This window comes from Ochotona curzoniae, unplaced genomic scaffold (assembly GCF_017591425.1).
Source record: "Ochotona curzoniae isolate NIBS_2020 unplaced genomic scaffold, NIBS_Ocur_1.0 scaffold_3835, whole genome shotgun sequence".
Lineage (NCBI taxonomy): Eukaryota > Metazoa > Chordata > Mammalia > Lagomorpha > Ochotonidae > Ochotona > Ochotona curzoniae.
Genome location: NW_024467114.1, coordinates 3,273,483 through 3,289,291, shown reverse-complemented (window position 1 = coordinate 3,289,291; position 15,809 = coordinate 3,273,483). Strand labels below are relative to the sequence as shown.

Below are 15,809 nucleotides of genomic sequence, written 5' to 3'. Positions count from 1 at the left end.
GGACAGGAACCCATCCACCTAAGTCCTTCCACTGCCTGCTAGGGTCTCTGTTAGCAGGTGCTCATCAGGCACCCCAAGTGTCTTAATCAGTGTCTTAACTGCTGGGCTGAACATCCCTTCCCAAGGCCTTTTGGGTCGTGGCAGTTTGGTGCTTAGAGTACATTTTTGAGGGGTCAGTATTAGGATACAGCCAACTCAGACACCCCTTGTGCTACTGGTGTCCTGCGTTTGAGTACCAGTTCAAGTCCCTGCTGTCCTGCTTCTGCTCCAGCTCCCTGGTATCGCCCCTGGAAGGCAGTGGAGCTTGGTCTGCAGCCCGTGTGAAGAGCCAGATGGCATTCTGGAGCCCCGGCTGGGTTTTTTGTGTGTGTGTGTGTGTATTTGGTTTTTTAGTGTTTTTTGTTTTTGTTTTGTTTTGTTAATTATTGGAAAGGCAAAGATACAGAGAGAAGGAGAGACAGAAGTCTTAGATCTGCTGGTTCATTCTCCAAATGCCGCATACCAGCAGGCCTGGCCAGGCTGAAGCTGGGAGCCAGGAGCTTCTTCCAGGTCTCCCAAATGGGTGCAGGGGCCCATGCACTTGGGCCATCCTGTGCTACTTGCCCAGGTTATTAACAGTTTGCTGAATCAGAAGTGAAGCAGCTGGGACTTGAACTGGCACCCACATGGGATGCCGGCAGCTTAGCCTGGCCTCCTGAACTCCTGGCTTTGACCTGAACTAACCCCAGCTCACCCCAGAGAGTGAAAGATCGATCTGTCCTCTGCCCCAAGCACATGCCGCTTACCACTCTGCTTTTCAAATTAGTATTATTTTTTCCTAAGGAATGTGTTTTTGAGTATTTTTCTTTTCTTCTTCTTTTTTTTTTTTTTTTCTTAGCATTTTTAAAGATTGATTTATTTTGGGCCATGATCTGTGTAAGCAGAATTTTAGTGCTGATTGCTTGGAGATTGTTCCTTTATGTCAAGAGAGGGATCAGCGTGTTCGGCTCTTGTGCCAGGTAACGATTCCTTCCCAGCCTCAGTGCAGGTTCTCTCTCCAGGTTGCCTTTCTGGTACCATGAGAGTGAGCTAACCCCTTTGAAAGCCCCAGAAAGTGTGACGCAGCCCTGCCCTGAACTGGTGTCCTAGCAGGATGCTCGGGGACCCTGCGCTCCTGGAGGGTGGTGCCGGTCACTCCCACTCTGGCACAGGCTTGGACCTGGGGCCAAGCAGCAATAGGGAAGACGGGTCATGGGGCCAGTGGGAGGTCCCAGGATGTGTCTAGTTAAGTGAAATGAGAGCGGGAACACTTCCTTTGGGGGCTGGAGCAAGTGAGTTGAAGGTCACATTGATGGAGTGGGGGTCCCCAAGAGCAGTAGGGCTGAGGCCATGTCCACTCTCAGCCGCCTGTGCTGGGTGGGGAAGTTCTGAGTGCACCTTGCTGTGACTCTTGAAGACTGGTGCTTTTAATAGCTGTCTTTTTGTTTTGCATTATAAATAATTTGTGTGTGTGTGTAACTAAAGGAAAGGGAAAAAATTGAAAAGGCAAAGGCCTTAAGAGGGCTGTGTTGAATCCAGGAGTGGAAAGAGGCCTACCCAGCCCTTGAGGAAGGTCAGAGACTCTGCCCTCCTCCCCGACCTGCACTCGTGACCCGGGGCAGCCGCCTGAGTCTGGCTCTGCCTGGTCCCAGGTGGCCCTGAAGGGTGGTGGGAGGAGGGCCTTTGGGACTCCACTTCCTGGCTGTTCCTGTTCGGCCCCTAAGTGCCCTGGACATGACCTCAGCTCAGCGCCCTTTGCCTGCGCTTAGAGTGGCTGCTCCAAGGCCCCCCGACTCCTGCAGGGGGTGGAGGGCTGGTGCTGGCCCAGGTGGCCAGATGGCTGCCTGGTGAGTGAAACTCCATGAGCTAGTCTGGGCAAGGACTTGGTGCTCCTTCTGTAAGGAGGGCAGTGTGGGGCTGCCCAGGAGGTGACCCAGGCTATCCTGGAGGCAGGGCTGTCTGGGTCCCCACTTGGACCTTGGGAACTCAAAGCAGAACCAGGGTGGCGGCTGTGTGGGTCGTGCCTCCTGTACTCGGGGGCATGCTGGAAGTTGTGAGGACCTCTGTGACCTTGGGTACTTGATGTTGGCTACCATGTGGGCCTGGTTGCCCGGGCACTTGGTGCTGGCTGCCCACTGGGCCTCCTCACCTGGGCACTTGATCTGTGCTGCCCTCTGGCCTACTACTGTCCTTAGGAAGCAAGAGAACAGCTGTGGGGCACCTGGAGCCTGGGCACCGGGCAGAGGGTGCAGGCTGCTGCCCATGGCCTGTTCCCTGGTTCTCAGCCAGTTGCTGTAGTCAGTTCCAAGGAACTGGAGAGCTTGGCCATACCCCCTTTGGTCTAGTACAGAGTCCCAGTAGATAGCAGCTAGGTTCCATATCAGTGAAGTCCACAGAGCACGGCCAAGGAACCTCTGCTTCACCAGTCTTGGGTTTGTTGGCGTTTGTTCCCCCACTTATACAGAGAGCAGCTGGTAGTGATTGTTCAGATGTTCTGCCCCTCGGGGATGGGACCGTTCAGTCCCCAGGTGTTAAAGACTGACATAGATGTTTTGGCTTTGTCCAGGCAGCCACAGGCTGAAGCTGTAGCAGGTCAATTTGTAAGTGGCCCTTGGCAGAGTAAGTCTGCACCCTGAGCCTGGGGCTGCATCTGCGGAGTATCCAGTTGATTCCTGGTTTGACTGGCCCCACGCTAGCTCTTCTGGGATGGCACTGCTGCAGCCCCTACCTCAGTGTGTCCCGATGCTTCATAGGCAGGTCTCCTGACTGGTGACCAAGAGCCTGCCTGCCTGGGCCTGGTCTGTGCCAAGCTTTCACTGGGAAAAGCCTTGGCAGCCCACCTCTCCCATCCTGAGCACTCGCGCTGCATCCACAGGTCCTCCACACTGGTGTCCTAATCCAACACATGCGTGAGGATCGCTTTCCTCAGTCTTTACAGGACCAGGCTGGGACCTGCAGGGCAGGACACACGTGCAGCAGCTCTTAGCTGTGTGTCACAGGGAGGCAGCCAGCTGGGTCAGGATGGTCCGAGAGGAGAGCTGTGCTGTCTCCTTGCTGGCTTTGCCCTGCTGTTTGTGCCTGGGCACTTCAAAGAGTTCTTGGAAAATTGATTAAAATATACAAGTTTTAGTGGAAAAATTTGAAACCCTGCATACTTTTTTTTTATAATACATGTTATCCACGAATAGTAGTTGTTGCAGTGTCCTTGTATTTATAGCAGTGAAGAAGCATGATTAGAGAGTTGGATGCAGCAGTTAGGACACTGCTTAGAGTAGCTGCATTCCTTATCAGGGTGCCTGGGTTCAAGCCCCCTGCCACCTCCCCTGCTCCGTTTCTGATCCAGCTTCCTGCTAATGCATTCGCTGGTAGATAGCACAGGTTGGGCCACTCACATAGGAGACCTAGATTAGATTATGGGCTCCTGGCTTTGGTCTGGCCCGTCGCTTGCTGTCATATGCCATGTGGGTCTGAACGACACCTACACGGAGCTTCCTGTTTGCAAGGGGGAGAGAGAGGCCAACACTTGAACCCCACAGAAGGGAACAGAGCTGGCAAAGGGGGCACCTGGACCCCAAAGGGTTAGGTGGGCTGTCAGGAATTTGGGAAACAGAGGGGTCTGAGCCACGGCCAGTCTCCACATGCTGAGAACGAGCCATGGCCTAGGAGGGGTGAGGTGGGCACCGTCAGAACCAAGCTGGGAGGCTGTGGAGCACAGCCTGGAAGCAAGGCCCTGGTGGTAATCCTCAGACCAGTAGGGAGCTGCACTGCCACCTGTGTGTGGCCCCACCCCACAGGTGGGCAGAACAGCACCCTGCTCCTGAGATGCCTTAGCTAAACACGAGCGGCTTCACGTTCATGCAAGTTAACACCGCAAGCACTTTAACATGGACAACTCACCACACATGGCAAGGGTCCAGGTGGCTGTTGTCCAGCCCTAAGTCCCAGCCCGTACAGGGCTCTGGGCCTCTTCTTTGCTCACAGCAGGGGCTGCCACCCAGGCTGGCGACATTCAGCTACCATCCGACCCACCGCCCTCCTTGCTGCCTGGGCTGCATCCCAGGGAGTTCTAGTGGCAGGCTTCTGATGAAGGGAGGGGCTTGTCTCTACACACCTGCAGTCCAAAGCCAGAAGGGACTCCCCCATCAGGGTGGCTTTTGTAGGACCCAGAACTGGATTCCTTTTCCCTGTTTATTTTGTTGTGTGGTACCTCCCACATGCCTCTGGCAGTGATGTAGCTTGCCTCCAGGCGCATGCCTCGCTTTTCCCGCAGCTGCTTGTCCTAAGTGTCATTTTACCCTTTTCCCTCTTCCAGTATCGTCATCCTTGATATCAGAAAACCAAATATTCCCATGTGCCCTTGGCACACTCAGGGCGAGGCAAGGGGAAAGGTATTTTCCATGCTGGCACCAAGTGAGGTCTTGGGTAAGTGGTGATATTGGTGAAGGGTGTGGTGCTCGTAAGGGCGCCTGTGTGAGTTAGGGTGACTCAGAAGCCAAGTGGCCACATTGTACCCAGTACTGCTCCACCCCCTGCCAGTCTCGTGGGCAAAAAGCCATGTGTGGCTGTCTTTTGTGCTAATGAGGGGCCCCCATGAGCCAGGACTGCCCTTTATCTGACTTCTGCTTGAACCCTTGAAACATTTACAGAACAGAAGTGGCTGCCTTGGGCCCCGCATGATGGCTCAGTTAGCTAAATCCTCCCTTTGGCAAGTGCCAGAATCCCATATGGTGCCAGTTCATGTCCTAATTGCTCCACATCCCATTCAGCTCTCTGCTTGTGGCCTGGGAAAGCAGTAGATGGAATGGCCCAAAGCTTTGGAACCCTGCACCCATGTGGGAGACCTGGAAGAAGCTTCTGGCTCCTGGCTTCAGATTGGCTCAGCTCCCGCCATTGTGGTCACTTGGGGAGTGAACCAGTGGATGGAAGATGTTTCTATTTCTCCTTCGCTCCATAAATCTGAGCTGCCTTTCCAGAAAAAAAAATAAATCTTTTTTTAAAAAGCTGTTGCTCTGCCCCAGGCTCTGGGCATCTTTGCCACCAGAGGAGAGTGAGCCATGCATCTGATTCATGCAAGCTCAGGTGCCTAGGCTTCATTTTCTCACGACACAGGAAATTGGGAGCCCAGGTTGTTGGTGATGGCACTGGCCGGCTGTGTATGTCACTGTGTATGTTCTCCTTTCTTCTGAGAGGCGCGTCCTCTCACTGGGTGTCACTGACTCTGACTGGCGTTTTGTGGTCTCAGCTCCAGGGGCAGACCGTGGTTCTGGGGCCAGGAACGGCTGGGGTCCTCAGCGGAAAGCCTCTTGTGTGTTGCCTGGATGGGCGCCTGCCAGGGGGGTGGGCAGGCACCCAACAGTCCTGGGTGAGGAAGGGACCTACAGCCTGAACTGCCCATGAGGGAGGAGCAGGAGGGCTGGGGCAGGTGTGTTCTGGACTCTCTCACCTCTGGGTAGGTAAAATCTGCGTATCAGAAAACCTTTGCTTTCCAAGTCTCTGTTTAGTTTCATTATTATTGAGGCCTGTCTTAGGTACACTAGAACTGTAAATGGCCAACGTCACCTGTTTTGCCAGTGCAGAACCTCATGCCCTCAGGTCTGAAAACCTTTGAGAGTGGCTCTGGGGCACCATGCCAAGGGGTAGTAAGGTCTCTGGGGAACAGGCCTGGGCGGTGAAGGAAGGGAGCTGTGTTCCCTGCACACCCTTCCCAGGAAGCTGTGCAGCACTGCCTCCCCCACTTGGATGTCCTCTCTGACATCAAGAACCACCTGTAATTTTATTTCAAGCACTGAAGGTCAGAGAGAGGCCCTGTGGTTGTGGGCAGGGCCTGCCCTCTGCTGGCCTGAGCTGGGAGGAAGCCTCTAGCTGAGCACTCAACCTGGGTGTTGCCCTTGGCTCCTGAGCTTCCCAAGCCGAAATTTCTTCTTCTTAATATTTTCTTAATTTGAATCCCAAGTTTACGAATCATTGTTTCCCATTTTCTTTGATCCTTTCCTAGATGGCTGGAGGTCTCTCCCTACGCTTGCTCTGCTGTGGACACAGTAAGCCCAGTCAGCGATATGTATGAATTTTTTTTTTTTTTTTTTTTTAGTTTTTAGATGTTGTATTTGAGAGGCAGACATACACTGAAATATATTCCATATACCAGTTCACTTTGCCAAAATCTCAAAACAGCCAGAGCTGGGCCAGACTGAAGCCAGGAGCCCAGACCTCTGTCTGCCAAGTGTGTGGCAAGGACTGTGACCTCCCAAGGTGTGAATGAGAGTGCTGGGAGGTGGACGGAGTGCAGAGTAAAACCATTCATTTGAGGCACAAGTGTCATATGAGAGTGCTGGCTTGAGTCCCAGTTGTTCCGGTTCTGACCAGCTTCCTACCAGTGCACCTGGGATTGCGCTAGACTGACCGAAGTATGGGCCCCTGCCATGCATGTGGGGGCCCTAAATGGAATTCTGGCTTCTGCCTGGGCCAGCCCTGGCAGCTGCAGCCATCTGGAGAGTGAGCCAATGGATGGAAGACTTTCTCTTGTGCTCTGCCTTTCAAGTTAATGCATCTGAAAAAAGAAGGGAAAGTGAAGCTGGAGCACACATCCAGACACTCTGGTACAGGTCTCCCAAGCGGGAATCGGAAGTGCCGCATCAAATACCCACCCTGCCAGGGAGGACACAGTTGGCTCTCCCACCCCTTTGCTGGTCCACTCCTCGCATCACTGCAGTTGCTGGGACTGAGCCAAGGCAATACCAAGAAGGAGCCCGAAACTGTATCTGGTCCCCCACGTGGGTGCACAGACCTGAGCATCTGGGCCATCTGCTGCTGCTTTTCCAGGCTCATGAATAGGGAACTGGTGTGGTAGAACATGTGGGACATAAAAGTCACCCCAACAGTGACAGTGTCACAGGAGCAGCCTCGTCTGCAGTGCCCTGTCATTGGCCCCGTCTGTGACAGATGAGATAGCTAATCCCAGGAAGACACCTAGCAAGGGTCTCTGGCCCCACTCCCCGTGGGCTCCTCTTGTAGGGGGCAGGTTGTATCTCATGCCCATGACTGCTGCCTCCCACAATAGAGGAGACTCTGCCTTGTGTCCAGAGGAGGAAGGAGGGAGGAGGTGGACACAGGCCAGCTGTCGCTGGGTCCCCAGTGACTGGAGTCTTAATGAAGGCATTCTATCACTTTTAAGGGCACCTATGGGGGTGGGAGCACAGAGAGCTTGAGCACCTCCCAGCAGTAGGGCCTGCTGTTGGTGCTGCACCTAGCTTAGTCCACAAGGCAGCCAGTGTGTGGCTTTGGGCTCTTGAAATCTTGATGCAAGATGGTTCCTGGGCATGTGTGGCACTTGTAAAAGCACATGCATTCGGGCCCGGCACGGTGGCGCAGTGGTTAAGGTCCTCCCCTTGCACTCCTGGGATCCCATAAGGGCGGTTCTAATCCCGGCGGCCCCTCTTCCCATCCAGCTCCCTGCCCATGGCCCGGTAAAGCAGTCAAGGACAGCCCAAAGCTTTGGGACCCTGCGCCCGCGCGGGAGACCCTGAAGAGGCTCCTGGCTTCGGATCGGCATCGCATCGACCGTTGTACTCACTTGGGGAGTGAATCATCGGATGGAAGATCTTCCTCTCTGTCTCTCCTCTCTGTATATCCGCCTTTCCAATAAAAATAAAATAAATCTTTTTAAAAATATATATATATATTTAAAAAAAAAAACAAGCACATGCATTCTGAAGGCAAAACGAGAGTGGCGGGAAACCAGGGCCCTGCACTTGGTAAGGGGAGCAGGCAGGTATGGCCTGCCTGTGGAAGGTGAATTGGCGGCCCCTGCAGGGAACAGTGAACTAATGCTGCCTTTCTTTTCTCTAGTCATGGGACATTTTTTTCCGCAACACCAATGCCGGAGCCCCTCCAGGCACTGCTTATCAGAGTCCCCTTCCCCTGAGCCGGAGCTCCCTGGCGGCTGTGGCCCAGGCTCAGCCCAACGTGGACAAACTCGTGGAGGACCACCTGGCGGTTCAGTCTCTCATCAGGGCATATCAGGTAGGTGGGGAGTTGTCCCCGTGAAAATCAGGGTGCAGCGTTCCCCAGGGCACCACTGGTTTGGCTCGCCGTCGTCCCTGAGCCGTTACCAGGGCCCACAGGGGTCAGTGGATATGCAGGAGGAACAGCGCCAGGCTCGCCTGCTTGAACAACACCTGCCCCTGACCAGGCCCCGCTTAGCAAGAGGGAGCAGTGGCTGGGAAGGTAGTGCCATTAGTGGGACCCTGAGAAAGGCCCCAGAGGAGGGCACCTGGATTCCCTGCTTGTGAGGACGGGCCAGGGGTTCTCATCACAGCATACCTGAAGGTGCAGCCTGTCTAGAGGAAGCAGAATGAGCTGCCTCCAGCATGTTCCCTGTCAGGCCAGGAGATCCCGGAATTGAGGGTTAGACCGTGGGCAGTGATAAGTGGGCTCTGAAGAAGGAGCTGGCGCAAGCAAGCCAGTTCCTCCCTGTGGGGACTTGGGCAGGCCCCTGTGCCCCAGCTCTCCTTTCTGCTTCATATTCCCACGCCCTGAGGCAGGAGCCCAGGGTGATGTGGGGAGGGCCCTGGGCAGGAGTGCACTGCCAGGCAGCTGTCAGGGTGCAGCCCAGTCCTCCAGGTGTTCACAGTGGACTTGACCCCAGGTAAGAGACACAGCAGGTCCTCCTCCACAGTCACCTGTGTGCCCTTGTGATGCACGTTGACCTGACCGGGCACACTCGTCAGCACCTGCCCCTTTCTCAGAACGCTGGCGGGAGCCTGAGTAGCATACCCAGCATGGAGAGGACTTGGGCCTGGACAATACAGCCTTCCTGTCTGGATTTGTAAGCAGTTCATGTGGTTTGTTTCAAATGCAGAAAGTTGTAGTCCTGGGCCCCGCTGTCTACGGGGCTGATGCAGGCACACCTCCCGACATGGGATGATGCCTCATCGGGGCCACCCCAGTCACTACCAGTGCCTTTAAGGGTGCTGGCATCTGTGATGACCGCACGCTGGAGTTCCGCTTCCCAGCATGTCTCATTTTTACTTCCTTCATGCAAATGCGATTGTACACCACTCTGCTGCTGGCTGTTTGAACACTCACTGTGTTGTGGGCCTGGTGCAGCGCTCCTGTCTGGGAGGATGGTCGTGGCGTGGGACTGCCCCGCGGCCCCTGGTCTCTACTTACTGACTTGCTTGTGTTGTTATTCCAGGTCAGGGGTCACCACATTGCAAAACTTGATCCTCTCGGAATTAGTTGTGTAAATTTTGATGGTGCTCCAGTAACTGTTTCTTCAAACGTGGGTGAGAATTAACCTGTAAACACTAATTTTAATGTGATTTTACTTTTTTTTACCCTTCCCTCTTTTTTTTCTCCTGTCCTTTTGTGTGTGTCCTTCCCCCTCCTCGCTGGCCCCTCGTAGATACGAGGGCACCACGTAGCACAGCTGGACCCCCTGGGGATTTTGGACGCTGATCTGGATTCCTCCGTGCCCGCTGACATTATCTCATCCACAGACAAGCTTGGTGAGGGTCCGGGAGCAGTCGGCCACACTGCTTGAGCTCTCCGCGCTGTGCCAGCCCGTGCCAGCCCGTGCCAGCCAGGCGCGCGGCAGGAGGGACACTCTGAAGTTTCCTTTGTTTCTGATCACTGGAAGCGGATCCCGGACATGGCCTTCGGGCCTGGGGGGAGGGGCAGGTTCTTTTTATTCCAGTTCTCAGCCAGATTGGCAAGAAAGGTCTATGGGCACTGGGATGAGCTGGCCCGCCTGGGGCGGGAAGGGGTCAGAAGCTACTTCAGCGAACAGCCCTGCTGCGACCCCCAAGCCCGGGCCCTGTGGCACTGGTGATCACACTGAGGAAACTTGGGGAGGCGTTCCTGCAGCGGCAGGAGGCAGGCCGTGGGGCGGGGGCCTGTGCAGTGCAGGGGCGGGTTCTCAGCACCCCAGCCCCATGGGTGGAGGGGAGAGGCAGGGGCAGGGCTGGGCCGGGCTGCCATCTGTAATTGCTTCTAGAGTTAATTTGCTTTTCGTCACCGTGCTGCTAACCCATACTAAGAAATGATGATCTGACTAATGTGGAGGAGCCACCTGTTCACAGCAGACACTGCATGCTGGTGAAGTCCACCATCTACCCGCTAACACTGCTCTCGGCACAGACAGCCAGCTCCTCGGTTACTGTGGGGAGGGTCAGAGAGGCAGGCTTGGAGGATCATCCCTCGTAAGGGCATGTGGGGAGGGTACATGTGTGCCATGCCAGACAGCAGTAACGAGCTGGTGCTGGCAGGTGGCGCCTGCTCTGTCTTGGTTTCAGAAACTCTTCTGAGTAATAGAGGCTCCTGTTTATCTCAGCACCCTTCCCACAGGTCCAGGAAGGTGGTAGAATCCTCTGGAGTCTGCCTGAGGAGGGCCAGGAGGGATGGGAGCAAGAGCGTGAACCCTGCCCTTGTATTCAGGCTGACAACATTGTCCTTCCTTCACAGTGTCCCCAGGAGCGCCTCTTTCCCATGCCAGCTGCTGTAGGAACACTGCCCTTGCCCGATATCCTCCCACCCTGTGCTCCCCACTCAGCCACTGTAAGAACTCTGCCCCTGCCCCCATGTCCTCCCATCCTATGCTCCCCACCCAGACACTATAGGAACCCTGCCTCCATGCCAACCCCATACACAACCCCTTAAGAAACCCTCTTCCCCCCAGTCCTCCCACCCAGTGCTGCTCACCACTCAGCCACTGTAGGAACCCTGCACCCCATGCCTTCCCATTTCATGCTCTCCCCACACACTGTCACTGTAGAAACCCAGTCAGTGCTCAGGATGGGGTGAGACCTGGCTGTTGGATTTCGTCCTCCCTGATGAGAGGAACAGCTCTGTCAGCCAGCGGGGGCTGACCTTCCAGTGACACATGCAACAGCCAGTGTCCCCATCTTAAAGCCAGTGGTTCTCGGTCTTGCACGGTTACTGGAGACCTCCCAAGCATTGTCTACTCCCTTCAGAGTAGGCTTACTGGATCAAGACTGGTCAGGGAGGGGACACAGGACGTCCCAGAGATCCTCATTAGCCAAAGCAGAACCTGGATCTGGGGTGTAGCTTCCCTGCTTCCAGCAAAAGTGTGGTGAGGGAGAGGCCCTGCTCTGAATCCTTGTGGGCCTTGACCCTCCGGCTGGGAGCACTTTATCCCACAGAGAGCTGGGGCAGGGGGCAGACCCCACTGTGGGAGAGGAGAGTGGACTGAAATAAGATTTTTAGGATGCACTAAACTCTTAGATGCAAAAATGAACACTGTAAATTTCTTACTGGTGTGTGCCTGTAGGAAATCTGCCTTGAGCTCTCACCTGTGATGTAGACAGAACCTCAAGAAGGCAGCAGGTGCAGTGTGCTGGCTGGGGCGAGGGGAGGCCATGGCCATCTCGGCTGGGGGCTTTGGGAGCTTTGCTCCCTGTCCCTAAGGTGCTCTCAGAAGTGAACTCAGAAATGCAGGAGCTGCTCAACTGTGAGTCAGATGAGTAGCCAGCAGACCCTCTGGTTATGAGATAAACATGGGAAGCTTCATTTCCACGCAGGACCAAACCACAGCAGAAACCGCAGCCTGCTCACTGAATGGAGACCCGAGTAGGAGAGGCTGGAGGTCACCTGGGGCACCTGTCCTCCTTCCCTGAAGTTCTGGCCCTAAGGACATGGTGGGGAAGGTTTCTTGTAGACACTGCGCACAGCCTGTTACAATGCAGCTCTAATGTGGTTGACTTGCTGAGGTTTGTGGCAGCTTTCATCTGGAACATAAGCAATTTTCGGACACTTTCTCAGCAGTTATGCCCCATGATTGCGCAGGCAGTGGTGGAGACAGAGGTGACACTGCCTGAGCATGCTGGTTAGGGCTAGACTCAAGTGAGCCCCAGCAGCCCATGCTAGCATGTACTAAGTCACACCGTAGACCTTGCTGGCTGGAGAGGGGGAGGCCCTGAAGGAGGGTCCTGGGTCAGGATGTCGGGTGGAGCTGGTTGGCAGCTGAGAACAGCAGAGGCAGGCAAGGCTACAGATTCAAGTACTGGCCAGTGTGCTGCTGGCGTTCTGCTGTGTGAGTAGACACTAGTGGGGCGTCAGGCCTGGCTCTGCTGTGTGCGTGTTTGCCTTAGAGTTTGAAATCTGCTCGCTAGTCGCTCTGACCTTGTTTAGCTGAGATGGAGGGGTGGCGTCTCACCCCTTTTACCCGCGCCCTGGTTGTGTTCTGTCAAGTATAGAACTTAAGTTAGATTCCACTTAAAATCGCCATCATCTGGTTCACATGTGAATCACATAACATCATTGTGACAAATATAACTGAGATTGACTGTATTTATTAAGTCCCATGTTTTCAGTTCTACAGGTATTTTGGCAACATCGTAGTTGCAGTTGTTAGCAGAGGCTTATCACATTGCTGTAGCTCAATTTAAGGCTTTTTAGGTGTCCTTTGTATAGGACTGTGTGATATAATGGGTTAAAGAAAGATGGCACATAAAGGAGGAATGAAAACAGCAAATTCTGAGGAATGATGTGACCCTTCTCACCCATTTGCCGTTAGTGTTTATAAGTTCTTGACAAAGGCTTTAGGAAATCAGCTTGAATTTGATAGTTCAGAAGTCAGTTCACAGGCAGGTGCTTGGCATGGCAGTTCAGACACTGCCAGGGATCCCTGACTCCCATCTCTGAGTGCCTGGCTGGAGTCCTAGTGCCACTGTGAGAGTGCCTAGCTTGGGGGTCCCAGCTCCACCCACTGTTGGAGTTCCTGACTTGGGGTCCCAGCTCCACTGTCGGAGTGCCTGGCTTGAGGTCCCAGATTCACTGTTGATTCTGGCTTCTTTCTCGGGTGTGTCCAGGGAGCAGTGGTGGTGGCTGAAGTCGTCATGTTCCTGCTACCCACGTGGAAGACCCAGATTGAGTTCCCAAATTCCAGCTTCAACCTGGCTCAGCCCCAGCTGTTTTGAACATTTGGGGAGCAAATTAGAAATGGGATCTCATAGTCTGTCTCTGCCTTTCAAATAAAATCAACTTGTCAAGGAGTTAATTCAGAGGTCTAAAAATACAGCAGTATTTCAGCTGCTTGACCTCTAGGCCAAACCCCCACTCCAAGAATTTCCGCTCCAGTGGTGACTGCCCGCGCGTGCTCCTGACTTTCTGGGATTGGTCTGGGTCTGAAAGGCTGAGATGAATGCGGTAGAAACAGATTTGATTTGGATTTCATGTTTCAGAGCGTGACAAAGGGCAGTTGCTTTGTAAGTGTTGGCTGCTGTGTGTAGCCCGAGGGACTCAGGAGGGTGCTGCCAAACCAGGGGTGACCTCCAGGGGTTGAAGTCCTGGTGCACACTCTCCTGGTCATCTGTGGGGGTACAAGAGGAGTCTTTGACTGCAGGCCCCCAGGAACTAGTTCCCCTAGCTCTGAACGCCACTGCCCAGTTTCTCCCTGCTGCACTTCAGGCAAGGTCACCCAAGCCCGCCGTCTGCTCTGGCACCTCATGGTGCTGCTCAGGAAGGGGTCGCTGCAGGCGCATGGGAGCTGGACGCTGCTGGGGCTTCTGGGCCAGTGGCTGGAATGACCACCACCATCGTCATCACCCTGCTCTGCTGGTCTCTTCCGCTTGCCTTTTAAGTTGAAAATGCAGAATGTTTCAGATAGCTGAGAAAGCATCCAGCATCCCTCCTCCAGAATGTGGGTCATTGGGCCACGGCACCTCCAGGCTCAGGGTAGGAGTGAGCCACATGCACTTCCCTTGGTGTCAGCTCCGTCACAGAGCTGCAGTGTGGAGCGCTGGTCGCTTCTTGCTGGGGCTCCCGTCTTGGTGGAGAAGGTTGAAGATAGAACGCTGGCACTCCAGCACCTAGCTCCTGAGCCCGACCCCAGCCTACATACCTGGTACCTAGGTCGGCAAGGGCCCTGTGTGGCCAGTGGCTCTGAGTATTCAAGTGGTGTGCATAGGCACGAGGGCCCAGGTCTGCTGAGCATGGCCCGCCGACAGCTCTTAGCGCTGCCTCCTCATTTCCATTGCACGCAAGAGTGCCACCTAAGCGCCTGCCCCAAAAATGAGGCTTTGTGTCTCACATCTTTGGTTTCCCGTGCAACAGTTGCCCAGGTGAGGCATGGGACTTCGCCCAGAGCACCCAGTCAGCTGCCTCCCTGACACCGCTGGGGGCTGCCCAGCGTCCCATGGGCATCCTCACCTGCTCCATTTCCCTGTGCTCCAGCTGTCCTATGCACAGTTCCCGTCGAGCCCCTGACCACCCGCCCCTTCCCCTTCAGTGTGTGTCCGTGTGACAGTGTCTGTGCTGTCTGTCCGTGCGGCGGTGACCCAGGGTTTTGGTGTTTGGCTTTTTCTGAACTAACTCTCCCCTGTCTTTTTCCTTCCGCACTCACCCCTGCCACCCACTTTGCCTCTCAGATCTTGCCGTTTTCAAGGATCGACTTCGAATGCTAACAGTAGGAGGTATGGAACTAAAGAGATTGTCACCTGCCAAGCTGAGGGCTTCATTTGGATAGGATGTGGAGCTTTTCCTAGCATGCATTTGGGGAAAGTTGACACAACTCACGTGTGGTGTTGCAAAGCTTGTTGATGTTTTTGTGTTCGTGTAACCCATAAGTAGAACTGCTGACCTGGTGTCTCTCTCCTGTCCATTGTGTTCTGAAGCACATCCTTCACCTTGACGTGGACATCCTCCCCGCTTCACGGCAGCATCCATCCCTGGCAGCAGCCATGGGGACCTGAGGCTGTGTCGGCTCTGCATGGGGGCTTGTCTTGTCCTGCACATATCATAGCACTGCTTGGGCTAGGCTCTGGACTCCACCAGCTGACTCTGCTCTGAGGCGTTTTGAATGGGATCCCCCAGTGCTCACTGGGTGAAGGACAGCCAGTCTTCATTGAGAGCCTGCTGGTGCCCCTGCTGGCCGAGGTTCGCACAGAGCGTGTTGGAAGACTCCAGAGTTGAGGCACTGGGCCATCTGCCTGCTGTCACACCCCTCCATGCGCAGCTCTTCCACTCCAGGCTCCTCAAAGAGACGACTCCTCTGTCTCAGCCATAAATACCCGTGAGACTCTGCTGTCTGCTGAGCAAGAACTGTGGTACATATGCAGCTGTGAGCACCATTGGCCCCCTTGTGCACTGTACCACTTTGAGTTGTAGCACTTGCCCCAAGACACGCAGCCTTCACATGGAGATGCCCTCCCCAGCCCTCTTACCACCTTTGATCCAGCCAGTCCCTGCTGTGCTCTATGTCCGTGGTTGTGTCGTTTCAAAAGTGTTACACAAGTAGAGTCCGTGTGTGACTTCTGGGGGCAGGCTTGGTCCTCCAGAGACCCACACCGGTAGCCGTGTGCCGGTGGTCTGTCCGCTATAGTCACTCGGCAGCATTCTGCTGAGTGGATGTGTCATGACCGTTGCAACCCGTTGAAGGACCCCATATTGTTGCAGGCCTTAGTCAGGGCAGCTGACCTGATGATGCTAGTCATTAGGGTGCCTCACCTGGGCTGTGCTCTGGGTGTCTGGGAGCTCTAGGCCCGACAGCTCAGACTCTTGTGTGTTCTGCAGGTTTCACAGCTCTGAACACTTGCTGTGGGAAGTGTGAACTTTGGATTGAGGGTTTTAATTCTGATTTTGCCTATGGGTGCTCTGGCACCATTAGTTGAAAGGCCCTCCCTCCTGGCATTGAATTGCTTCTGTCTTTCATCAGCAATTAGATTTGGGCATCTACCCCTGGGTTTTTTTTTATTTTCTTACTTTTTGTTAAGGTGTATTTATTTGAAAGGCACAGTGACAGAGATTTTGCATTCAACCGTTTACTCCCCTAATGG

At 54.5% G+C, this 15,809-nt stretch overlaps 1 protein-coding gene across 5 annotated transcripts in view; it reads left to right on the top strand.

The window, feature by feature from the left end:
- Window positions 1-15,809, top strand: part of OGDH (oxoglutarate dehydrogenase) — a 49,228-nt gene that overhangs the window by 12,621 nt on the left and 20,798 nt on the right. Inside the window, exons 3-5 of one of the 5 annotated variants that reach the window (XM_040965022.1) lie at window positions 7,864-8,037; window positions 9,422-9,524; window positions 14,403-14,447. The exons of 1 other annotated variant lie outside the window; for it this stretch is intronic. In XM_040965022.1, coding sequence (XP_040820956.1) covers window positions 7,864-8,037; window positions 9,422-9,524; window positions 14,403-14,447 — 322 coding nt within the window. Of the gene's footprint in view, window positions 1-7,863; window positions 8,038-9,211; window positions 9,303-9,421; window positions 9,525-14,402; window positions 14,448-15,809 lie in introns of all 5 variants that reach the window. 3 more of the 5 variants (XM_040965021.1, XM_040965023.1, XM_040965024.1) reach the window with 3 other exon arrangements.